The sequence below is a fragment of the Cyprinodon tularosa genome, unplaced genomic scaffold, assembly GCF_016077235.1.
Source record: "Cyprinodon tularosa strain WSP-4 unplaced genomic scaffold, ASM1607723v1 ctg481, whole genome shotgun sequence".
Lineage (NCBI taxonomy): Eukaryota > Metazoa > Chordata > Actinopteri > Cyprinodontiformes > Cyprinodontidae > Cyprinodon > Cyprinodon tularosa.
The window spans coordinates 329,782-355,830 of record NW_024039209.1 but is presented as its reverse complement, the minus strand read 5'-3'; the positions used below and the strand labels follow the sequence as shown (position 1 = coordinate 355,830).

At 40.3% G+C, this 26,049-nt stretch overlaps 1 protein-coding gene across 2 annotated transcripts in view; it reads right to left on the bottom strand.

The window, feature by feature from the left end:
* Positions 1-26,049, bottom strand: part of spns2 (spinster homolog 2 (Drosophila)) — a 92,572-nt gene that overhangs the window by 20,786 nt on the left and 45,737 nt on the right. For both annotated transcript variants that reach the window (XM_038302080.1, XM_038302077.1), the window contains exons 3-8: positions 18,093-18,229; positions 12,315-12,466; positions 8,224-8,290; positions 5,077-5,219; positions 4,071-4,223; positions 3,805-3,994 (exon numbers count right to left, since the gene is read on the bottom strand). In XM_038302080.1, the coding sequence (XP_038158008.1) occupies positions 3,805-3,994; positions 4,071-4,223; positions 5,077-5,219; positions 8,224-8,290; positions 12,315-12,466; positions 18,093-18,229 (842 nt within the window). The remainder of the gene's footprint in view (positions 1-3,804; positions 3,995-4,070; positions 4,224-5,076; positions 5,220-8,223; positions 8,291-12,314; positions 12,467-18,092; positions 18,230-26,049) is intronic.

The following is a 26,049-nucleotide window of genomic DNA, read 5'->3' as shown; positions in this document are numbered from 1 at the left end:
GAAAAAACCCAGAGAAGATCTGGGAGATATTTCTATCCTATGAGAGCTCGCTTCTGTAAAAATCTGCTTTGGTTAAAGCGGTTCAAAAACATGTCATTACACTGTAGGCCTGTATCCAGGCATTTACTGAAAACCAGCACAGGATGACAACAATCGCTTATTTTGGTCTCAGATCTTGGATGTGGAAACCACTACGCATAGGACAGTTTTTAGCGTTTAAAGTCATGTTGCTATAGAATAGGTAGAGGGAGAGTTCACTCTTCAGATAAGTTTCAGCTGCAGCTGCTTTTCCATAAACATACCTAGAGGGATTTGGTTGCAGTGGAATCTCATGTATCTTTACTGGCTGGTTTCATCTCAACCACTTTAACACGGCTGACTGATGTGTGTTTCCTGCTGGGGAATAACACCCCCCCCGCCGCCATCAGTGTATCAGACCTAAAGTATAGTACAGAGAGCGCTGACAGTCCGGGATGTCAGACAGGTCTGCTGTAAAGCAGACGCTCTGACCGGCTCACCCCCTCAAAAGGAAGAGAGAGGCGGCAACAGCTGCAAGGGGCTGATCAGCCTCTGTGCAGCAGGTCCCAACCATACCGTATAATACGACACATCTGTTGACTCTTTGCACTGAAACCAGAGACGCTCGCTTACAACTGCAGATGATTTAATTCTGTACAGAAGAAGTGAAGTCACACAAAGCGGGCTGTTTGTAATCATTCAGAGGCAAGCCAATTGATCCTGGAGTGATTAGCTGAACGTTGAACCTTTATCACACCTGATATCTATTTGGGTCCTTTCAAGGGCGTAGGTTTGATTTCAACTTTGGTAGGGACACTATTCTTCAGTTTCATTGGTCCTTTGCAAAAATATGCATGCTCTTTTTTATGCTTAATGTGAGCTTCAGGGCTCATTTTGTTTAAAGAGAACAGCAGCATTTCTTGCTACATTAATACAAATCTTATAAGCACTACATGCACTAGATGCTGTTTATCAATATTTAAAGCATAACTGGCACTGATGAATGTGGAATTAGGACTTTTTCCACTTTGAAAAGGATTGCATTTAAATTTACCTGCGACTAAGACAGTGTCTGTTTAACCAAATATAGTCTAAATATGTGGATTTATCCTGTGTTTTCTTCTGAAGATAGAGAATTGTGCAGAGGTAAACCCCACTCTTATTTTTTTTTATCTAATATGCTCTCTCTGGATCATGCAAAATAATACATTCAAGGGACAGCAAATAAATGTATCGTATTTACATGTGCACTGGAACTAGAAGAGGAACTGACACTGAGCATTTAAAGTATTAATATTAGAAGTTGTACATCTGGGCTGTAGTTACTCTGTGTAGCTAATTTCATGTACTTTATCTATTGCTGAAACAATTAATCATATTAACAAATTATTTAAATAATCGTGAACTAATTTAGTAATTGATTAATCGTAAACTGGAGTATAGGGCCACTAAAATGTGCCTTTAGCCGGCAGAGCGACCCACTTAGAGCAGGAATTATACCAAGATTGTAAAAAAATATGTAAACATTTAGCGTTTAAGAAGTAAAAATAAAAAAAAAGTTTTTCTCTGTCAATATTCTCCATCCAGAACTCCTCCAAAGGAAACGTTTAAACGTTTCGGTTTCACCTGGTTTCATTTCATAAAAGATCTTCTTTAAGGAGCCTTTGGCTATCTGATTAAAAGATAAAATAAAAGAAATCTTAACGTTGTTAACTTACATTTCTCAAGTTCCACAAATCAAAAAACTCTCTCCTGCTTCTTTACAGAACTCCAGTCAGAAGCTTTCGCCTGTTTTAGCGTAGATAATATTTTTTTTTATTTGGACTAGTTTCGTAGCCCAATATTAATTTATTTTAGTGTCTTTTTTTTCGCGCTCCAAGCACCCGCGCGCGCGCACATACAGACTAGAAATAACGCAATCAGAAAGAGAGAAGGCGGAACTTAAGGCAGAATAATCAGAGAATTAAACCGCGCAGCACAGTTGATGCGCTGCTATGTGAAAGGGACAGGAAAGAGCAGCAGCTGCAGCTACCAGGCAGAGGAGCTGGGAGAGGAAAAGAAGCGGCTGCTGTATAGTAAATTATAAACATGTTGTTCACATCCAATTATTGGTAGGGACAAATGGGTCCGTCCAAAATTTTGGTAGGGACATGTCCCTATGGTCCCTATGCAAACCTACGCCCATGGGTCCTTTAGAAGGAGGGGCAGCGCGCTGCTGTGGCACAGCAAGGGTTTAAAATTGAGTTGGACAGACTTGTAACCGTGAAATGAGTGTGGATCCTTCTGCAGCTCAGGTCTAATTGGCTGAGTCATGCTGCTGTCAAACACCTGATAAATGTGCACCTTCGACCCTAATAGGACTTCATAGAAACACTGACTTCGTTAAGTCTAAATTGTTACTCATTATAGCACTTCTTTATATTTACTAAGTAAAGTAGAAGTTGCAGGTTGACTGCAGCATATTTTCTACAAATATTTCTTACAAGCAGAAATCATAGAGGTATATTATTACAGCGTTACCTAGGATTTTAATTTTAAGCTTTAATTAGAACGATTATGAGACAATCAAACAATCAAAGGTTATTTTTTTCCCCAAAATGATATAAACGCCATTTCAAACAACTGGAATAACTCCAGGGAATCTGAACTTTTGGGAATTGTTCAAATATCTTTAAAACCCCTGCCCCTCCCTGCTTCAGTTCTGATGTGTTTTATGGATCAGCTCCCGTTTGAACAACGTTCATCAGTCCAACTGTTGATTTGAGTTGAAGAAGAAACTAAAGGTCTCCTCATTTATTCCATGTTGTAATAATATGCACCACTACTGGAATCAATTAGATGTTTTTATCTTTACAGTTTAACTTTAACAATCATTAAAATGTTGAAATTTTGTTCTTTTAAAGGGGAACACTGTTTTTTTTTTTTTTACATTGGTTTAAGTGGGTTTAGTAGCTTTCAAAGCTGCAGTGAAGTCTGGATTTTTTTTCACAGTAAATGGTGGTTTGTCGAGGCTTCAATTCACTTCAGATGGCATGGTTACATCTGTGCTGTCGAGGCTTTATGACACACGGCAGCTACAGTTATTGCTATACATGTTTGAGAAAGTAAGGCACTAGGATTTGTGTTCCTTTGAGAGAAATACCCCCATTTCCTCTCTAGATGACAGTAATTCTTACATAATATCACTTTAATGTAAAAAACTATAAAGATCATCCTGACAGTTGTTTTTTCATTAATTTGTTCTGTACCCCAATGAATAAAAAACTGTTCAACAATTCAGTTGTGAGACAAAAAGAGAGGCGAGACTCTCTAAGGTCGGTCACGGCCTGCTTTTTAGGAAGTCTGTTTGTTCTGTTCTCTGACAACCATGGGAAAATATTTTCCAGAAATGCGCCACTAATACCAACCAGCACCTTGAGGGCCATTTCCTATTCCTTTGTAGCTGATAAGAATAAAAAAGAACCCAGTATGCTTGGTCATTCCAGTGCATTGTTTTGAGGTTGAACCTCTTTTCCTGCAGCTCAAGGTGGTTAGCTGGAAAATGCCGTCCTAATCTGGTCATTAGATTGTTGTCTACAGACACCTGCGGTCGCTGCTCACTGACCCGGGGGTCTGACAGGAGCTGGTGTCCTTCTCGGTGTCCTCTTACAGCTTTATTCAAACATTAACCCCACCTCAGTGAGCAGAACTGTCACTGTCAGTGTTTAGCCCTCAAGGTGAAACACGCACCACAGTCTCAGTCTCAGGGATGAAGTTTCCTTCAAAGCAAACAGGAGATAAACTTACATAAGCTCCAATGATGCTGCTTTTGGCTACAACAAAGATGAGGCAGATGAAGATGGCAGAGCCCAGCATGCTGACGGCGCACACCAGTGGGTCGGCTCGCTCTGTCTTCTTGCGACAGAAGTGCGTGGTGGCGGCTCCGATGACCACACCCAACAGGCCCGTCACACAGGTGATCGCTCCAAAGATCAGGCTGCAGGAAACGACCATTAATATCACTACACCTACTACTGCTGTACGTTAGTCCCATGACACTGCTAACTTCTCACCTGTCTTTGCTGCTGCAAACTTTTTTCGTGCAGGGTTCTACTGTCTTCTGCACCACCTGCGCTCGGTACAGGTAGATGGGAATCAACATTCCGAACGCACCTGTGGCAAAGGACACTGCCGCCGACGCCAGGGATGAGAACACATAGCTCCGGCTGGACGAAAAGAAAAAGAAACAAAACAGGAGTTACAAAAAATCATGGTTTCTAACTGCGCTGAAAAAAACTTAAACCTCTGCCTCACCAAGTGGATTATTTACCTAAAACTAGATTTAATGCCAAATTGGATGCAAGGTGCGAAGAAATAATATATTCCTGATGTTTGATGTAGACATTTCGATATTTTTGGGAAGGTTATTTTAGAAAATAGCTGTGAAAACTCCTAGAAAAAGAAAACTTTTTCTCAGGACTCAGAAAAAAATTAGGTTATTAAAACAGCTAGTGGGACAGCGATGATTTTAAGTTTCACTGTTAGGGGAATGGAATCAAAACAGACACTCTTCGGTGTAGAAGTTAAGAGAAGAAGATACATTTTTTTTGCTTTTCTCTGCATCGCTGAGAGGAAAAAGTGTAAGAATCTCCAAGATAGGAAGTTGTACTCAGCAGACTTTATGGACTAACAATAATTAAAAAAAAAGAAAGAAAGGAAACAAAAAAGAAAGGGGAGCGTTTGCTTAGTGGTTAGAACAGTGCGCTTGAGGTCTTCACTCTGGGTCCCTGAGCAAGACCCTTAACCCCACACTGCTGGGGCTGCAGAGGTAAATTTCTCCAACGTGAGATCAATAAAGTTCCATTATTATCATTATTATTATTACATGAATTTTTCTGTTTTATGCTTGGGAATCGGCTGTAAATCCCAGCAATCTTTCCTTTGTTTTTTTTCCCAAAAAACTGAACAGTTAAGGTAAGGGTTATCTCCTGAATTAGGGTCAACTCTGATTTAAGTTTGCCTAGTTTTAAGAAATAATACTGAAAACCTTGAACCTGGGTGCACAGTAGCGAGCCTTACTTCTTAGCGAGGGCCTTCATGTCACTGATCCACGATGGCGAGGCCTTGATGCGTCCTTCCATCTGATCCGCACTGCCTCTCTTTGGCTCTGGCACAAAGAGCATAATCAGAGCGCTCACAATGATCCCCAGGAACGGGGACACCTGATGAGACAAGGAATCAATTGGTTAGTACACTTCATAGAGTCCCTCTGTGGGCTGTGATCGTGCTAACGTGGGGCACTGGGCGAGGGTTTTTTTTTCTAGGGGATGCAGGACAAAGAACAGTGTGTCTGCAGCCTGAATGCAGAGTCGCTGTTTGCTGATATGCCTTACATCCTATACAAGCCCTGCGCAGCTAAAACATTCCCGTGGCTCACTCTAGACCACTGTGTGTGTTCTAGAGTGGGTGTGGGCTGTGTACAGGAGACTAAATTAGCTTTTTGGCTTTCAAAGCTGCTTTGTGAGCAGGAGTAACTCTAGGTGCCCATCTGCTCTGATCTTTACTACCCTCCTTTCTGGCTCATAAGGTTGCAGGTTTGGACCTGTGTGAATCTGTAAGGAGGAGATATAAAGACAAGAAGGCGGGATGGGATGTATAAGAGGGGATTTGTCTGCGTAATCCAAGCTACTGACAAAGCAAAGGCAAAATGTGTGAGGGGAAAATAGCCTTAAGTGTTCAGTCGCTTGTTAAAGACCGACTGGTATATTTATAGGGGCTGTTAACATGCAGTGTGCATGTGTGAGGGTGTGGATATGTGTATATATAAGGCTTAAATTGCATTCTTTTCTAATTTAAGGAGCTGATTGCAACCCGACAAGGGTTACAATCACAAACATCTGCTATTTTCTTTCGTTTCTATTACCTTATATTTTTTCCTCATTTTACGTTATAAAACAAAGTAAAGAAGAAGAGATCTTAAAAATCCTAAAATACCAAAGACAACGAGGAAGAGAATAAACAAGATAAAATAATGATGTGACAAAGTAATGATAGATTTCAGCTCTTGCCATAAGTTATCTGCCCTGTTTTTACCAAAAAGCCTCCCCCTTATTATTCTTTAGTTTTAATTTAAAGATCAAATGATCCATGCTTTTATTATTATTATTAACAATACCCTATACTGTTTGGTGGTAGGTGGATCCCTATAAAGCCATTGCACAGCTATATATTTGTTACCTCCCGTTATCGTACAATTTAGGATATATCTAATAGCTTTTGTTATATTTAGGCCCTTAATTGCCCCAAGTTAAAAAGATAAGCAAGTAAATTCAAAATCCACCCTGACAGTCTGATGAAGCCTCTCCCAGAATGGCATGAGGACCAAACAACCCCCCAAGGGTATGAGAGCGGTCTGCAGTTGTTTCTTAAATCCCTGCAGTAAAACATGGAGCTGGCGGTATGATCCTGTGGGCTTGCTTTTCTTCAGGAGGAAGCTGGGCAGATTTAATGATAGGAGCTATAGTTACAGAATGTACCTGCATAGAAACCTAAAAAAGACTTGAGATCGGCATGGACCTGTAGCTTCCAATGAAACCATTACATTTCAGCAAAGTAGTAGTTATCTTGTTAACTATAACTATAACAATGAATGCCTGCCACCAATTAGGATGGTTAACTAACGTTTTATTACATCCAAAGATATCAGTTCTTCTCCGTTCTCTTCACAGACATTGCATTGATCTATAAAACATAAAGAGAGATAAGCTGAACGTTTTTCATGTGCAATACTTTTGAAAGCCCCTGTATGTCCATGAGCTTTCTTGGTGGATTGTTTTGTTTTTTTGCTTGTCCCTTCAGTTAATCAGTGAGACATCAGGAGTCTGTGACCTTTGACCTGCAATCCCACAGGACCCATTAAGCACTTCCTGTTTGACGTAGGCCAATCGCACAAATTAGCAACTCCCCCTCTCCTGCCTTTAATTTTTTTTTTTTACAATTTTACTCCATTGACATTTCCAGGAAGGTAGCTGGAACACACCGGACGAAAACAAAGGGAAGTGCTGCTACCTTTTGTTTTAAAAAAAAATCTTTGTTAAACAGGATACGGCCACACAGAAAACGTTTCATGTCTCGGTATTTGCCTTCCTCTGCATGCCACACCGCTGATTAATCTGCTTTGAGATAGTTTGATTGGAATGTCATTGTGACTGCTTTGGAACAAACTCCCTTCTCTTTTACCGCCTCCTATGTTTGTTTTTATTTCTTTTTTAATGTCTCACAAAGTGAAAAACAAATGGACTTCCCGTCCCCTAAGCCGTCACGTCCAGGACAGCTTTCCACCTCGGACGTTCTGAGAATGTTAATGCCTTCCTTTAAATGTTGCTCTGTTTACCAGAATGGAAGGTCATAATTCGGTTTAACGATTTTAAAAGCCGACCCTGAAGTCGACGCTTCCTGGGGAGTCCCATTAGACCTTTCATTGGTCTTTTCCATTACAGAGCACTTCAGTTGGATGCATTAAGTTTCAGTGGATTCCCTCTGTGAAGTAAAAAAAATCTATGACAGTGAGATATGCTCCTTTTTTAACACTAAAGTCCACAATTTATCTTATTTTCTCACCTTCTAATGTGAAGTTTTTCACTTTATTACATTTTTACCGTATTCGCAGCACCATAGATTTTTGTAACGAAATTAAAGCTCTATTTTCACATAAATAGATGTTAATCAAATATGATTATTCCTTATTTATAACATTTGGTTTGCAGGACAGATAATTTTAAATGGATTTGTTGTTAAAGGACCTAATGGTCAGCCATCTAGTGAACATGTTGCTGGAGATGATACAAGCCTAAATGGTTGAAAATGTACAATAATCTAAAATAATAGTTTGAAAACATATATAATGTAAGATATGGCTAACTCCCTTTAATGTAAACATGCATAATTAATAAAAGGTTCAATGTCTCCGACTATTTCAGTTTGAAAACATGAAAAAACTTGATGGTAAAATCTTTGGAAGGAGGGTTGCACTAACGCTGATGATTGTGGAAAAAGCGTGAAAATCCAGAAATATCCCCTGCTGTCTCTGTCCCCTCTGACCCCCAGATCCATAGCAGTCCCCATGGCTAATCAGGGACTCTTCATCTGTATTTCTGGGCCTGTTTTTGTGTTTGTTTTGTTCTGAACAGGGCTGCAGGCCCATAACAAAGAAGACAATAAACTTACCCTTAATGCCCAGTGCCAGTCCTCAGCAGCGTCCTTGGCACCGGAGCCCAGAATGTAACCCAAGCCACTGCAGGGTGGAGGGGGGTGGAGGGGGGGAACAAACATAGTACATCAGTAACAATAACCCACTCCACTTACTGCAAGCAACGTACAAAGAGCAATGAGTTAAACTGGGCCTGTCATTACCGCCACTTAAACATATGCCTGCGCTGCTCTCTTCCTGTCTGCTGTCTGAATGAAGCCATGGGATTCAACGTGTGAGCGATCAAAGCATCAGCAGTCAGTGGACTAGTTAGGCTATTTGTGGCTGAATAAACAGGCCGTGGAATCAGAAACTGTGGCTGCAATACTGCCTCTTAACTACAGATTCAACATTAACACGGTTTCCTGGGCCGCATGCATTCTTATTTTTACGACACAGACCAGGACACAGCTGTTGGCATTCCACTTCAATAAATTCAATTCAGTTTATTTATTCTTTATTCTTATAAAGATTTGAAGAAACATTTATAGATAAATACATCATGTTATTCTTTTGCTTGAAACCATGCCGTTTGGTCATGCAGTGTGAGCTTTAGCTGCGTGAAGCATTTGAAAAAAATCGTACCGTCTATGGCCAGCTAAAGCCCGATCCTCCAAGTTGAAGGTTTCCACAGAGGCATTACTGTTAGGACTTATTTAGTATTTGCATCAACAGCCATCTGGATTTCTGGTAGCTCTGCTGTACCGCCAGGAGATGGCGCAATGTCTGTTTATCTCAGTTTATCGGTCCATTGCTGAGGTTCTATTTAGGCTCAAAAAGGACTATCTAAACGCTATCGGATATAAACGCTATCTGAACACTATCGGATATAAACGCTATATAAACGCTATCGGATACCAACGCTATCTGAACGCTAACAGGATGGATGCTTTGAGTTTATAGCCTTGTTTTATCATAATGATCTTAATTGTGGTCTTTTTCATAGATGCTTATAATACCATTATGTACTGTTAATGCCAACCCAACCTGGATTGTTTTTTTTGTTTTTTTGCATATAATTTCCTTTTAATCGCATCTGTTTAATTTCTAGTTGAGTCAACCCAACTCTACAAGTTTTATTAGTGATGCAGGAGTGGATTTTCTTTTGCTGGGGCTCACCCTATAAACAGCCAGCTGGGGGTAGATGGCATATAACAGTCACTGAAACCCGTTGACCCTGAAGGCAACACACAGCTTCACTTTGCTAACCGGTCTGGTTTTTTCTTCTGTATCTGTATTCTTCAATCCTGTATTACTGAAGGTTTATTGCCTCTTAGAAGGAGATTTGGTGTCTCACCAGATTGATAATTAAATTTAGCCAAGGTCTTTGATATTATTTTATTTTATTTTATATAATTTGTTCTGGTAACATCTAAACTATCGAATGAAAAGTAGCAGAAAGAACTCATATCTTCCCCATTCACAAAAAAGTATCACTTATTCAACGCAAAATAATTACACAAAACAGGACACAATATATAGCAGTGCATAATAAAACAAACAAAGAACCGTAAAAAGCTTAAACATTAAACATTTTGATACTGTTTCATAATGATGACTTTCAGGTTTCTTTAAGATATAGAAAAGGTTTTGAATGTTTTGAGTAATTGTTAAGACTCTTCCATTAATTGACACCTTTATTTGAAATACATCCATCGTCTCCATCGTCATTGTTCTATATCTGGATTTTATTTTTGTTCTGTTCTTACATCCTTTTTCTTTTTAAAAAACTACTTCGAATATTGTTTGGTAGAACTTTTTCACTATACATGAATTTTAAAATATAATTCTCTATGAATTCATTAAGCTTAAATAAATAAAATGTACCTGATCACTATATCCACACCCATTTATAATAACTCTTACTAGCAGTTATAGCATCACCCCATACCTCCATTAGATATAAGTCAGATCTGGTACAATCAGTGAGAGTTATATAAAATACACAATGTGCTATTATTTAGGAATTCCTTGGCAGTTCTTATCAATAATAGGTGCTGGTCATCCTTAATTGGTTTTGTACAAACTCCCAGGAAGACTGTTTATGCCTGTACCTCCAAGGTTAGTTCTCCAAAATCAACAGTTCAGTATAAACTTTATCCCAACAGTGAGACACTAACAGCCTGGCTTATCAGAGTCCACTCAAAGTACATGCTTGGAAAGTTCAACACCATCGATAAAACTCAAGCCTTAAAAAAAAAAGAAAATTACCCTTCCAACCATCAACATCACTTCACACAAATATTTCAGTGGAGCCAAGTTTCAAAGAAAAACACGGAAAAGGGCAGTGAAGTCAATTTCCTGTAAATCTGATCTAATTCCTCAGGTCATTTCCTGGAAATAGTCCAAACAGTATTAGAAAAACAAACAAGAGACTGGATGGAACGATTGACGGCTCATTTCTGCAGCCAATCTTTAACCTTCTATTGTTAGGACTGCTGGGCCCTTTACACTGACCTGGAAATTTAGGAGAGGAACAACATGACCGCTTAGAGGGATGCTGTCTTTCTCGGACCGAATTCATTTTGCAGGGGCTCACCTCGGCATTTTAAACAGGAATTAATGTAAAGAGATGGGTTACTGCAGCAAATTCCTCCCATCTCCATCATTCTAGTATTCTAGAATTTCCTTCTTTCATCTGCGGAATTTTGCAAAAAATAGAAATATCCTAAAATCCTCCTTCTCACATATAAAGTCTTAAACGGCCAAGCTCAATCTGATATCAGAGATCTGATTGTTCCTTATGTTCCTAACAGAGCACTTTGCTCTCAATCTGTGGGTTTACTGGTGGTTTCTAGAATTTCTAAAAGTAGAATGGGAGGCAGATCTTTTGGTTATCAGGCTCCTTTCCTTTGGAACCAACTACCAGTTTTAGTCCGTGAGGCAGACACCCTGTCTACTTCTAAGGGCAGGCTTAAAACTTTCCTTTTTGATAAAGCTTATAGTTAGAGTTGCTCAGGTTATCCTGAGCTATCTCTATAGTTATGCTGCTATAGGCTTAGACTGCTGGAGGACAAAGGGACACCTTTTCATCACTCTGCTTAATTCTATTTCTATTCTTCCACTCTAATGTTCTCTCTCTCTGCTTGTTCTCACAGTAGCTTCCCCTCATCTGATCCAGTTTGGCTGTGACACTATCCTGGAGAGAAATATCAGCTCTTCTGCTGCAACACCTTTGTTTATAGATCTTGGTGATCAGCCTTTTTTCAGTGTAGTCCTGTTTCTCTGACTGTGACTGGCTGGATGTGCTCTCTTCATCCTCTGACATGGGAGCTGGCTCGGAGCTTATCTGCCTGGCTGTGTGTTTCCTGGATAAGGCCAACTTTTACAGATAGTAGATGGCCACTCACACTGAGCCTGGTTCTGCTGGAGGTTTCTTCCTGTTAAAAGGGAGTTTTTCCTCTCCACTGTCACTACAAGCATGCTTAGTGTGAGGGATTGCAATGAGTCAATGAGTCGATGCACTCAACTGGTTTTCCTTAGATAGAAAACTTTGAATCAATTTGACTGGATGATTTGGTGAATTACCTTGAAATGACATGTGTTGTGAATTGGCGCTATAGAAATAGACTGAATTGAATTAAATTAGTAAGAGGGTGTGTGTGCTGAAAATAACTGACTGCATGACTCCCATGAATCAGTGTGATGGATATCTTTTCATTTATTCCTTCCTCCTGAACAGTTTTTGACCTTTAAGCACTTTGGAAGACAATGACACCACATGTCAGAAAAATCCTCCCTTTTTGACCTGAAAGTGTTTGAGTTTGATACCTGATTAGAATCTGACAAATTATAGATAATCATTTATGTACATATGCATCTCCATATTCGGAGAATAGGTAAAAATCAAGTTCTCTTGTCACTTAACTTGAGTGCTAGAAAAAAGTTTCATAGATAAAGGTGCATATGTAAAAAGGGTACCTCCTGACAGGAGAAAGATAAGCTACTCTACGCTAAATGAGTTCAGTTTTTATTTTACTTTTACACCAAAAATGTACATTGTAGCAATGTTCTAATCTACTGAGATGCACATTTATCATTATCACAGCATGATGTGTCTGCCTCTCACCTTCCCAGGGGGATGGCCAAGTAGAAGACAGAGAGCATCATGGTCCGGCTGTTATTTGTGTACAGGTCGCCTATGATGGTGGGAGAGATGGAGGAGTAGCTGGACTCGCCGATGCCCACAAGTCCTCTGGAGAGCACAAAGAGCCAGTAGTACTGTAGAGAAAACAGAACAAGAAAAAGGTTCAGAAAGAAAAACGATCAATAAGCTCTTGTGGAGCACAGCAGGTAATCTGTCTCTTAGAACAAAGTCAAACAGAAAACATTTTTTCATCTTACTTAAGGAGGCTTTTTCCTTTTTAAAAGTTCAAATTAAATTCTGTTCAGGCAAATAGCTATTTCATCTGTTTTTGTATACCTTAAAATTTAACTTCTAGGCGTCAAGTCTTTTGAATACAACACTAATTGACTGAACTTTCTCGAGAGATAGCAGTGAAAACAATACAATCATTTGAAATAAAAGAGAACATGTTTTATGATTTTATTGCTTATGTTTTTGATCTACACCAATATTTGTTTGATTTAAAAGGTTAACTGATCATCTTATTAAGAACAGTGCACAATTATTACCTTAACAAAAATAAGACAAACCGATGATAAGACTGAGTTTGATTTATTATCCACCTGTGACACGTTATCTTCTAGCAGCTGTCGCAAAGTGAAAAATGAAAAAAGGTGAACATTTGAAAAGCTTGTATTCAGAGGCACCTGTGTAGGCAGCTGGATCGTCAACTGTTTCCATAGCAACCACTATTCACAGGATGTAGGCTCCCATGTCCGCCTGTGAAGCTGCGAAGAAATCTAGTCCCCCCCGCACATTGATGTGACGCAAGCCCCACACATTGGCTACAAATCATAAAATAAATAATGAAGGGGAGTCCGCTTATCTCTCTAACTGTAGGATCTTAGTTACCTTTAAAAACCGGATTACTCTTCCATATCTTTGAAATTCAGGGCAATGCAGTTGTACACCCCCCACTGTTAGGCTGTTAGGTGTTAAACGAGGAGGTGATCGCTCTATGAAAAGAACTAAAGGTGGCAGAATAAGAAGCTCAGGATCTAACCTCTGAGCTGACCTGAGCTCCCAGCTGACACCTCAGCCTTTGTGTTTGGGTGAAGGCAGGGACACGGAGTCATGAGGTCATCCACAAAGAGACATTCTCTGGAGACCTCAACATACACACCCTGTTGTAAAAATGACACGCAAGAAATTCCCCTCCATACCTCTGAGGCCCCCCCCCTGCCATCGTAGTAGACCCTGTTGTTTTCAGAGCTAAATGCGAGCAGGTTTCCAAAGCTGTTTTTCATCATTTAGTTTTGTATTACTCTGTTTGAACTACTGTGATAATGAGCAATACCCCGCTGAGCTCTCACTGCTGCAGCTACATGTTTGTCTCACTGCCTAAAAACGTTCATTCACAGTCTATTTTCAACCTTTGGTTGCACAGTGTTTAGTGGGGTCATGATGGCAGCTTTTTCCTGTGGTTCGGTTCGGACTGTATCATCGAGGTTTGGACTAAAACAGTAGTAGCGTTGCAAACGGCAAAGAGCTCCAAGTGGTAACGCCACAAAAAACACCACAAATATTTGAAGAGGACGTTGTTAAAGTAAACAGCAGACTACAAAGAGATGAAGAAGTTTAGAACATTTTAAAAGGCTATATGCTAACAAGAAATCAAATGCTAATATAAGTTATATGCTAATATTAGCATGCTATTTAGACAAAAATCTGTCAAATATCTACGGTTTTATCGGGTTCATCAGGCTTTCTAATCTATAAAACTAACAATATCAGATATCCAGACACTCTATATTGTTTTCTTTCCTTGCTTGAGTGTTTAAGGAAATATTATTAAAACTTCATTGTGTTAGAGAACATTGGTCTCTGGACTAAAGATTAGCTTTGTAAACACTGATGTGGTCTAAGTCCCTAGAATTTAGCTTAGAAATGTCAACATTTAACTGAAAACAACACAGAGTTAAAGGAAGCTCAGAAAACCTACTCTAAGCAACTGTTTTAAATTGATTCCCTGCGTAGTTGCTTCTGAACTGAACTGAACAGTTGCCTTTTGTATCTCTGCTTCTGTTTCCTTGAACCCCAGATGGCCGCTCACACTGAGCCTGGTTCTTCTGGAGGTTCCTTCCTGTTAAAAGCGAGTTTTTCCTCTCCACTGTTGCTACGAGCATCATTAGATTGAGGGATTGCCTTCGAGTCAATGAGTTGATCCAATCAACTGGTTTTCCTTAGATAGAAAACTTGAATCACTTTGACTGGATGATCTGTTTGAGCTGTAAAGAGCCTTAAGATGTCATGTGTTGTGAATTGGCGCTATAGAAATAAACTGAATTGAATTGAACTATACCCTGAACCAAAAGATAACTACTAAAGACTGAAAAGGGGTTAAGAAAAGTTACTTTAAAAGACATTTTTTATTTGATTTCATGTACTCTCAATATATATATGAGTTAAATGCTAGTAGTAGCACGCTATCTGTACAAAGGCTAAATAGATTGGTCACAGATGTTCTATAATTGTATTTTTTTTATTAATCAGGAAAATTCTTTTGAAATCTCATCTAAAGTAGTGTATGAATTATAACTTTTTAAAAAACACAACACTTGACTAAAATCTACAGATTTGCTAAAATCAGCTTCCCTTCTTTGTCTTAGTTATGTGAATCACATGCTAACTTCACTTAACATGACTGTAAATAGCCGAGCCATGATTTTATCAAAGGTCAAGGGTGAAGAATGTAACCAGCAGTAATTATTAAAATCAATGACCCTGTCTATAGTATTGATATGTTTTGTTAATAAAGATTGCACTTGCATTAAGTCTCATCAGTCCTACCATATGTTGGGATCCTCAGGCTTGCCCACCAGAGGGCGCAGAGGATCCTTTTCTGCTCTCTTTGTTTTTTCCCTTAGGGTTGGAGTTACTGTGGGGATCTGGAGATTACCCTCTGTCTCCAGCAGGATGCGCTGTGGGTCTTCTGGAGCTGGAACCTTCCTGCACGCCTGTTCCTAATCCTCTTATCAGAAGACCTCTCCTTTATAAGCTCCTGCCTGTCCTTGATTCCATGCCGCAGTGTTGATCTTAGTTGGTTAGCTTCCTGAGCCTCTGTTACAGATGAATCTTTGTTATCTCTCGTGTGAGATCAGATTCTAATTCTTCCTTGTCTCTGCCTCACAGGAATCCTGTCTCTTCGTGAAAGCTCTGGATGAGCTTAACCTCCTGTCTCTTCGTGAAAGCTCTGGATGAGCTAAACCCCCTGTCTCCTCGTGAAAGCTCTGGATGAGCTTAACCCCCTGTCTCCTCGTGAAAGCTCTGGATGAGCTTAGCCACCTGTCTCCTCGTGAAAGCTCTGGATGAGCTTAACCCCCTGTCTCCTCGTGAAAGCTCTGGATGAGCTTAGCCACCTGTCTCCTCGTGAAAGCTCTGGATGAGCTTACCCTCCTGTTTCCTTGTGAAGCTCTGGAAGAACTGTCTCTCTGGCAACCTGTCTCTGGCCTGCAGCTCTGGGAGAGTTGCATCATAGGAAGCCAGTCCCAAGCCTGACGCTCTAGGAAAGCTAACCTGCTAATCTGCCCTGGTGAGCCAACCCAAGAATTCTACGTGGATGCTACCTGACGACTTCCCCTGTGGAGTTTCCCTAAGAGGTTCCCATGTGGATTTCCCCTGTTGTTTCCCTGCAGTGAGCTGGAAGCTCAAATCCAGCCATCTCCCTTTCCCCGCACAGACCCCAGCGAATCAGTCCCCTGCCTGAACAGTGACTGGACGGGGCCGCCTTTTACTGGACGGGGCCGCCTTTTACAGCTGCTTTTTGTATCTCTGCTTCTGTCTCCTTGAACCCCAGTCGGCCTCGGCAGATGGCCGCTCACACTGAGCCTGGTTCTGCTGGAGGTTTCTTCCTGTTAAAAGGGAGTTTTTCCTCTCCACTGTCGCTACAAGCATGCTTAGTGTGGGGGATTGTATTTGAGTCAATGAGTCAATGCAATCAACTGGTTTTCCTTAGATAGAAAACTTTGTATCAATTTGATCTGGTTGAACTGTAAAGTGCCTTGAGATGACATGTGTTGTGAATTTGGCGCTATATAAATAAACTGAATTGAATTGAATTGATTCATGTGCTTGTGACTTTAATAAACTCTTTGGACTTTTACCAGTGCCTCCGTGTGTGTTCTGCATCTTGGGCTTACTCTCTGTGACACCCATCATGACACCATAGGTTCCTGAATTTGTTGAGAAAAAAAGCTTTGGCCAACATTTAATTAAAAAGTTCTGTTTTTTTATCTTTGTTTCTCCCCGTATCCTTCTGTGAACTGCTTCCACCTGCCCTGTTTTACCATCGGTTACATCACATCATTTTCATTCTGCTTCTGCTCAATTGCATCACCGTCATCCATCATCTGTAAAGATGGAGCGAGTCCCAATGCACCTAGATTCATTCACCTGCGTTTCACCTTCTAACCTGAATTTCATTTGCACATTTTTACATTAAACATGACTTTAAAGGGAATATTTACCTTTTTAATCTCTCATGCTTACTCTTTTACAATGTGAATTCAGGCTGCACAATGAGATGTTTTGTTGCATATCTTACAGTTAAAAGCACTAAGCCACAGATGTGTTTCAATTAAAAGAAAAGCAATCCTTTTGAAAGTAATCCATAGCCTTCATGCCGAATTGTCTGATGCTGGGGGTATTTCTGTTACCTAACATCTGGATTTCAAATCTGCTGCAAATCCAAACAGAAAATGCTCCACAGTCTCCTAAACGGGTAATGATAGGAATCAGTTCTAAGTAGTTATTAACATTTCATTACATGACATATCTTTCTATCTGTCATGGCGACAGTGGCTTGGTGATGTTACGTAATGAAGCCCTAGCCTTGTTTTATTCTGGCACAATCGTTAGCTTGTCCACGCGCTGCATCCTTTGTGGCAGAAGGAAAGAGACCCTTGACTTAAGCAGCTGGGACTTATTTTCTACTTGCTCTTGTTTCTCAGGAAAGAGCCTGCAATTTTAGCTCCAAGCGGCTGAGTCTGAAGAGGATTTCCATCAAAGAATGCCCTCCTGGGACCGTCAGCATCTCTGAGCTGTCACTGCTGTCCACAGCTCTGAAGAGCTATGGCAGTGAACCGGCTTACTCACCACAGACTCCGTAACGCTGCTTTGCAGACATGTATGAGTGCTGCATATATCTAACTAACTCAGCCTTTTATGCCACATATCCGATCCAGGAGGCTCTTGAAAAATGTTACCATGGCTCCGTCATCAAGCCTTCATCTAACCAGGCCCTCCCAACATGGACATGTTTATAAACAGAAGCTTTCACTGTAATATGATGCTGATCCTCGGAGGAATTCAGCTTCCCCCACATCAGATTCTAAAATAATGTTCAATACACCTGACACCACCAAGCACAACACTACTTCCATGCGTTTAATGAGAAACAGCCTTATCTTCTAAAGGATTGTAATTGAAACAAATGCGAGGCACGGCCCTTCATTAGTTGATTGGCTGCCAGCCAGTTAGATAGAGAGAGTAAAAGGGCGAAGGGGGGCGGTGCAAACATTAAAATGTTTTCAAAGGCAAAGCTGCTGTCTGATTTAACAAGCGTGTCATTTCATTTCGCTTTACTAACCATCGAGCATATCCAGATCACCACAGACTAATTAGCTCATCCCTGTCAGAGGAGAGAAGTCTAACGGAGCAACGCTGGTGCTCCCCAGCTGCCATTGTCCGGCAGTTTCCTTGAGAGCAGGAGCTATGCCGTACCTCTTTGCTGATGAACGAGCTCATTAGGGTCACAATAGACCAGAAGAAAATGCCACAGCTCAGGATGACCTTTCTGTTGAAGCGGTCGCCCAGGTAACCGAAGATGGGAGCAGCGACCATGAAGCTGCAGATGAAAACTGCGGAGGAAAGCAGAGGAAAGAAAATGTTACTTTGGTTACGGTACACAGACTGAAAACAACCACAGTCACTGATGTTGGTTGGAGGCAATCAATGGTCAGAACAAATACCAATGGCTGCATGCAGCATAGGCTGCCCCTCTCCCACCTGTTGCTGTGCACCACTTGCTAAAACAGTCACTACATTTTTCATTGCTCACACAAGATATAAAATAAGGAATGGGAATATGTTTATGTTTGCAAGACATAAACACTACCTCTTTTTTGACATAGGAAGCATAAAATACCATTAACAAAGATTTTGGTGTGTGTTGCGCTTTGCTTTTACTGCAAAAACACTTCTAAAAGTAAACATTTCCAAAGATAAGTGTATTTGCAACTAACTTGAGCAGGTAAACAAGATGATCTGTGAATGGAATGAGCATGTTTACCCTTAAAATACGATAATCATATTGTAATCCACTTGAAATAATAAACATAAATGAATACATTTTGCTGGCAAATTCTCCAACCTACCTGCTCAAAATCAAGGGAAAATACACTTATTTAAAGATACTTAAAGGTATAATGGAGGAATTTCATGAATTTTTGTAAAGACATGCCCTCTCCCCTTTTATAAAAAAAAATGCACATGCAAAACCCTGTATCTGAATCAGAATCAGAATCAGAATCGGGTTTATTGCCATTGTTAGTGAAGAGGTTCACAACTAGGAAATTTCTGTGGTACAGTCGTGCAACATGAAACATATATGAAATAGTAAATAAAATTATAAAAATCTCTAAAAACACTAGGGTATAAGGCATGCAAAAAATATACTAATATATACACTTAAGATAAAAATATGGATAAATATAAAAAGTAAAATGTACAAGATAGTGCAAATAGAGCAGTGTGCAATACAGCAGTGTGAATGGCATGGGCAGGTTATGGAGTCTGACATATAGTGTTCATGAGTCTTATGGCAGAGGGGAAGAAGCTGTTTTTATGGCGGGAGGTTCTGGTCCGTATGGACCGTAGCCTCCTCCCTGAGGGGAGAGGTTCAAACAGTCTGTGTCCAGGGTGAGAAGGGTCGGCTGTGATGCGACCTGCACGTCTCCTGGTCCTGGAGACATACAGGTCCTGGAGTGATGGCAGCTTACAGCCGATCACCTTCTCAGCGGAGCGCACAATGCGCTGCTCCTGAGAACACCTATTAAATGTGTGTGAGAGTATCCACGAGCCCATTTCTCCTTGTGCACGCTCTGTTTAAAAGTTGCTGCTTGCATCGCTCATACAGGCTTATTTACAAAAGAAGATTTGCAATTTTTCACTATTCCACTATGTCAGACTCACCGGTAAGTGAAGAGCACGCAGGACGGCTTTACGTAAACATATGACCAGAATGATTGACAATTAAGAGGACCACTTGTTTTGATGATCCACTATACCTTTATGTTTTCAGCTGCACTGCAAAAACTAAAATATATATATATATATTTTTTAAATAAGCCTTTCTTATTGAACTGAATAGTATTCCAGTGGAATAAGGCCATTTACCTTTATAATAATAAAAATACCGTCATTATATTATCTTTTAGCGCAAAATATTGAATTGTCTTATTTTAAAGACAAAAATATTCTATTCGCAGATCATGCTATTTACATGCTTAAATTTAAAGGGAAATACACTTGCTTTATGAAATGTCTACTCATTTTTGATCAGTTTTTGCATTGTGAGTATTTGCTTTCAGCTCCCTGGTCGACTTATTGGGTCTGGACCCGTAGCATTCAGATCAGCTGTGAGACAGCAGCTTGCCAAAGACTCAGAGAAGGACTGCCAGAGGACACGTCTGAGAGGGGGGGGTCGTATTATACTTCACCTACACTTATTACAAGTAGCAAAGCATAACAGCATTAAATGACGAGCGCTGATAAGACCATTTGTGGGCGATTAGATTAACGGAGACAAACCGTAGAGAAAACATGAAGTGAAGCTGGAAAGCAGCCTCCTACAGGAGCCCTTTGAGGAGTCAGAAGGGGGGATGGATGACAGAATTAGGCTAAAAGTGTCATGAAATTAAATAAAGGGGATTTGGGAACATGTCGAGGTTTAATTTAAAGCTGGAATTAACACAAACCAGATCTGAAGCGGTTTAAAGCGATATATCACAGGCTGCACTGTAGATGAAGAGGACCTCTGTGGCTGCTCCCTATAAATAAGTGAACATGTCTCTGAGTGAAATGAACACAACTGCTTTAAAATATGCTCCTCTAATTGCCCGACTGGCTGCTGGACAACTAGACCAGATTGTTGAAGCTTTCAGGCAACATGCTTGAAGGAGATCCAAACAGATGTGGATTTTTAATGTTTTTTTTTTCTGCGTGCAGAGAGCAGAGATGAAGCCCTTAACATCGCCGAGGTAAAACTAGGGATCATCATCATCATCAACGGCGTAAACATACAGTACAGCAAAGGAACAGATGAGAGAGCAAAACGAAGGGGGTGGGGGGTCAGGGGGGTGTTACATAAGATAGAGGCATCGCAGTCCTACAGCTGCTGAGGCCAACCCACAGGATAAGGGACCATAATCAGATTATACAAGCTGTAGTTTTCAACATGTCATATTTGGCTGCAATATAAGAAAAAAAGAAAAAGATATCCAATAAAGAAATCTATTTTTAACAGAATGGTTACTTAATATAATAAGATCATTTTATATAACATGATGGCAGGTGCTTAGATGGAAACCTTTAAACACGCAACGCTGTTACATACAGAGCTGTGTGTTCAATATTTCCAGTGTTTGATGATGACAGCAGTTAAGTGGTGCAATTATGTTTCTAGCTTTGTTATAGAAAATATATTTTATTATAAATACTTTAGACCTTTGATGTTATTTGTGCCAATAACTCTTTTCTGTTTCTTCCACAGAATAAGCCCACAGTCGACACCTTTTTATATATAAACATGTCTAATGTTTATATACAGTCATGGCCAAAATTATTGAGAATTACACAAATATTATATTTTCACATGATCTGCTGCCCTCTGGTTTTCATGTGTGTATGTCAGATGTTGTCATCACATACAGAAATACAATTGCAATCATATTACGAGTAACAAAAGCTTTTAATGATAGTTAGAATGAGTTCATGCAGCAAGTCAATATTTGCAGTGTTGACCCCTCTTCTTCAGGACCAATTCTCCCTGACATGCTCTCAATCAACTTCTGGAGCAAATCCTGACTGATAGCAGTCCATTCTTGCCCAATCAATGCTTCCATTTTGTCAGAATTCCTAGGTTTTCATTTGTCCACCCGTCTCTTGATGATTGACCACAAGTTTTCAATGGGATTAAAATCAGGGAAGTTTCCAGGCCATGGACCCAAAATCTCTATGTTTTGTTCCCTGAGCCAGTTAGATATCACCTTTGCTTTATGACAAGGTGCTCCATCATGCTGGAAAAGGCATTGTTCATCACCAAGCTGCTCTTGGACGGTTGGGAGAAGTTGCTCTCGGAGGACATTCTGGTACCGTTCTTTATTCATGGCTGTGTTTTTAGGTAAGACTGTGAGAGAGCCGACTCCCTTGGCTGAGAAGCAACCCCACACATGAATGGTTTCAGGATGCTTTACAGTTGGCATGAGACAAGGCTGGTGGTAGCGCCCACCTCGTCTTCTCCGAACAAGCTTTTTTCCAGATGTCCCAAACAATCGGAAAGAGGATTAATCAGAGAAAATGACTTTACCCCCAGTCCTCAGAAGTCCACTCCCTGTACCTTTTGCAGAATATCAGTCTGTCCCTGATGTTTTTCCTGGAGAGAAGTGGCTTCTTTGCTGCCCTCCTTGAGACCAGGCCTTGCTCCAAGAGTCTCCGCCTCACAATGCATGCAGATGCACTCACACCTGCCTGCTGCCATTCTGAGCAAGCTCTGCACTGCTGGTAGCCCGATCCCGCAGCTGAAAGTCTTTTAAGAGACGGTCCTGGCGCTTGCTGGTCTTTCTTGGGTGCCCTGGAGCCTTTTTGGTAACAATGGAACCTCTCTCCTTGAAGTTCTTGATGATGCGATTGATTGTTGACTGAGATGCAATCTTTCTAGCTGGGATTCTCTTTCCTGTTAGACAATTTTTGTGCAGTGCAATGATGACTGCACATGTTTCTTTAGAGATAACCATGGTTCACAGAAGAGAAACAATGATGCCAAGCACCAGCCTCTTTCTAAAGTGTCCAGTGGTGTCATTCTTACTTAATCATGACAGATTGATCTCCAGCCCTGTCCTCATCACCACCCACACCTGTGTTAATGGCGCAATCACTGAAACAATGTCAGCTGGTCCTTTTAAGGCAGGGCTGAAATGACGTTGAAATGTGTTTTGGGGGATAAAGTTCATTTTCTAGGCAAATATTGACTTAGGAATTAATTGCTGTTATGCTGATCACTCTTTATAACATTCTGGAGTATATGCAAATTGCCGTTATAAAAACTGAAGCAGTAGACTTTGTAAATACTAACATTTGAATCATTCTCAAAACTTTTTGGCCATGAATGTATGTATATAAACATTAATATATAAATGTTTATATATATATTTATATATATAAGTTAAGGGTGTTGCTCAGGAACTGAGAGGGGGGGCTGGGGGGATCGAACCAGGTATTTGCAAGCTTCTCAGAGAACAAGCGCACTGCTCTAACTCACCAGGAGAACACTCCCCCATGCAGTATAAGTTTTTAACATTTGACACTAAAACCTGACACTGTTTACCACTCTTTTCAGATTTATTGCATTTTATGGCATAAAAGATCTGTATCTGCCTTTCATTCAACACCAGTAACCATCCGCCATTTTAATATCTGGGATAAAATGAATCTGTCATTTCCATAAAAGAAAACAGAGGTCTCATTTGTAGGATTATTATATAATAAGGATTAAAGGGTTTTCAGATGCTGCATCTGGTTTTCTGTATTCATCTTAAATTTTGTTGTTGTTTTTTGTTTGGCTTCCATCGTGTTCTGACCACAGTGGGAAGCTAAAGAGTTCAATTATCTAAAAATGATCTTTAGGAGCTGCAGATATCCTCATTCTCTCTCTCTCACACACATCCGTTCATTAGCAGATTTCGAAGTGAACGCTGGAGATAAGACGTGGGAGAGGTCCACAATCATCCACCACCAGCTGCTCCACATGTTTTAAAGAGCTACATACTGTCACTGCTTAGCTACCTAAAAGAAATGCAGGTACTCAGTGTTTCCTTTGGCTTATTGGAAATCAGTAGCAGCACCAGAATGTCACCATCCATGTGTGTCTCTAGGAGTCTTATTTCCTGTTATTTGTTGATTAGCTCCTGCATCCTCTTCAGCCACATTATCACCTCTTAACAATGTCAGCACTTGCTAATGAAGTCATGTTTTGATGATCTAATCACGTTCAACTGTCCTTTGACAGTATTTATCTTTTTTTCAGATTAAGCACAGGGGAGTAGAATAAAGAGGAAACGGATAAGATTGCTTCTTGATACCAGCGTTTCAAACCACATGACAGAACACATACCTTAAATACCACTCAGTTAAAAAGTCATGGTATGCTTGCAGAGCCACAACTGCAGCAATGATGATTTGTTGATATTGTCACGCACCTGATTTAAACCCCTTAGACACATAAAAAATGTCACCTTTGATATGCCAAAAAGTGTTTTAACCCATCATTAGAGCCCTCAGGTTTTGTTGATCTAAACTGAAATGAAACAGACACGCCTGTGCAAACAATGACTTTGTTTATGGAAGAGCGCCGTCAGTCATCGGATGCGTCCTACCTGGAGTCAGCCCAACGGTTTATAATTGTTGAGGTTACCACCTTCTTTGATCTCTTTTCAAAGCCATCGGAATTAGCTTTTTTTTTTTTTTTTTTTTTGGAGCCATTAAGAACAATGCAGCCGGCGAGAATGAAAGCATGTTTAATATGTTGCCGTGAAATTTGTTTCACAGAAGAGATCACGGCTCTTCTAATGTACTTCTGAAGCCAGCGGTTTTGGGCAGACATACAGGAAGCACTCTCAGTGATCCAGAACACATGTTATCACTTATAGACCTTAAGGAAGTTCATCTGAAGCCAGGAAATGTCCCGTCACAATAAAGACTGTTGGAAACAGTGCTACTCGTTCCCTGCCAGTCTTTTTTAACTTTTTTGGAATGACTCTGACCTGGGAATCTTCACCAGCATATTCTGCACAGGGGGCCCCAAACTCACAGCAGCCTCAACAGTGGCATCTGTCATACTAACAAAATCGTTTTAAACGAAACGTCCGGTCATATTCAGAATTCAAACTTCTGAAAGTACTTTAAATATAAAATTATTACATACTGCTTAATAGTAATTTTCATTTGAATGTGCTTTACTGGATCCACTGGCATCCATGTTTGTCAAAGAACACTATCGCCACCTATTGGTTTGTGATGCACGGTGCGGTATCGGCTGTTGATCAAGTCCCAGTGCTGTATCTGCCGTTTGTCACAACGCGCTATTATAAGTCATCTTGAAAACATTCTTCTTTGAAATGTTGGCTACATATTACGTGTTATTACAACATCCAACTGCCATGCACATAGGCATTGTCAGTTTCACTATAGCTCTGATGAATTTCATGCATACACTGCATAAATGACGTATGCTAGGCCCTCTAGTGCTACAGTAGCCTTGCCTCGTCCAGCCAAATGAGCAATGAGTAACGTTAAACTTTTTCAGCTTGAGCCGCAGCACATTGAAATCAACGATAATGTAGATGAGGAGGACCAAACAAAAGTTGGCCCAAAGAAGCTGGTGTTTGTGAAGCTGCTGCTAGGAGGTGCTAACGCAGATTGACAGCTATGCAACAAGAGCTCAAGTTTCTAACTTAAGCTGTTAGCAGTTAGCATCGTGATCAATAATCTTTCTGATATTAGAACAATTTGTTACAACAACTGGAAAATGCTTCATTGTCACTTAAAACAATTGTTCTTTATCTAACAAAAGAACCTAGTTGTTTTAGCTCTAGCTAATATCATAAAACAATAGATTACAGGCTAATCACGTATTTCTTGTTTAAACAGATATTTCATGTATAACGGCTCATGGAAACTTTGAGACAGCAATGGTGTGTGGCATTGTCTAAATTTAAACCATTCAAATGCAAAACGATAAAAAAAAAAAAAAAAAAACTCCGGTAATGTTAGCCTTCCTGCGTTTAATCTACAGGTTCCGGTTCAGTAAGATCTAACCGCGTCATCTACCCAGAATGCATTGTGCTACATCATGCTGTCAGACAGGTCAACAGGCCACATAGGCGGATCTACTGGGGTGGCATAGGGTGGCAAATGCCACCCTAAATGACAGCCTTGCCACCCCTGCTGCCACCCCAGTTGGCGGTAGGGGTGGCGAGACTTATAAATTATGGATCATTTGAGAATTACGGCCGCTAATTTCTAATGTCGGACTGCAGTGAATGCAGCACGAGATGACGCGAGAGCGACTGAGACTGATTTGTTTTGAAAACCGAATGGGGCAAAGCGAGGGAGCCAGGGGTGATGGGGAGAGGAGATACGGGATGAAACAGGGAAAAACTGATTAACTATCTATCGAGAAATGAAATCATAATGAAAGCACAATGTTGCTAGCATAGCTGTAATGCTGATTTACAGATGATAAAAATCAGGTTGCAGATCGTTATTTCTCTATCTATGATGTTAGTTAGGCCTGACGTTTCAGCCTCATAAAGACATATTTGCGGTCAACTATGACAGAAAAGAGACGATCAAGTTTGGTTGTACTCAAATCAAAACGCAATAAGGCATTGGATCTAAATAA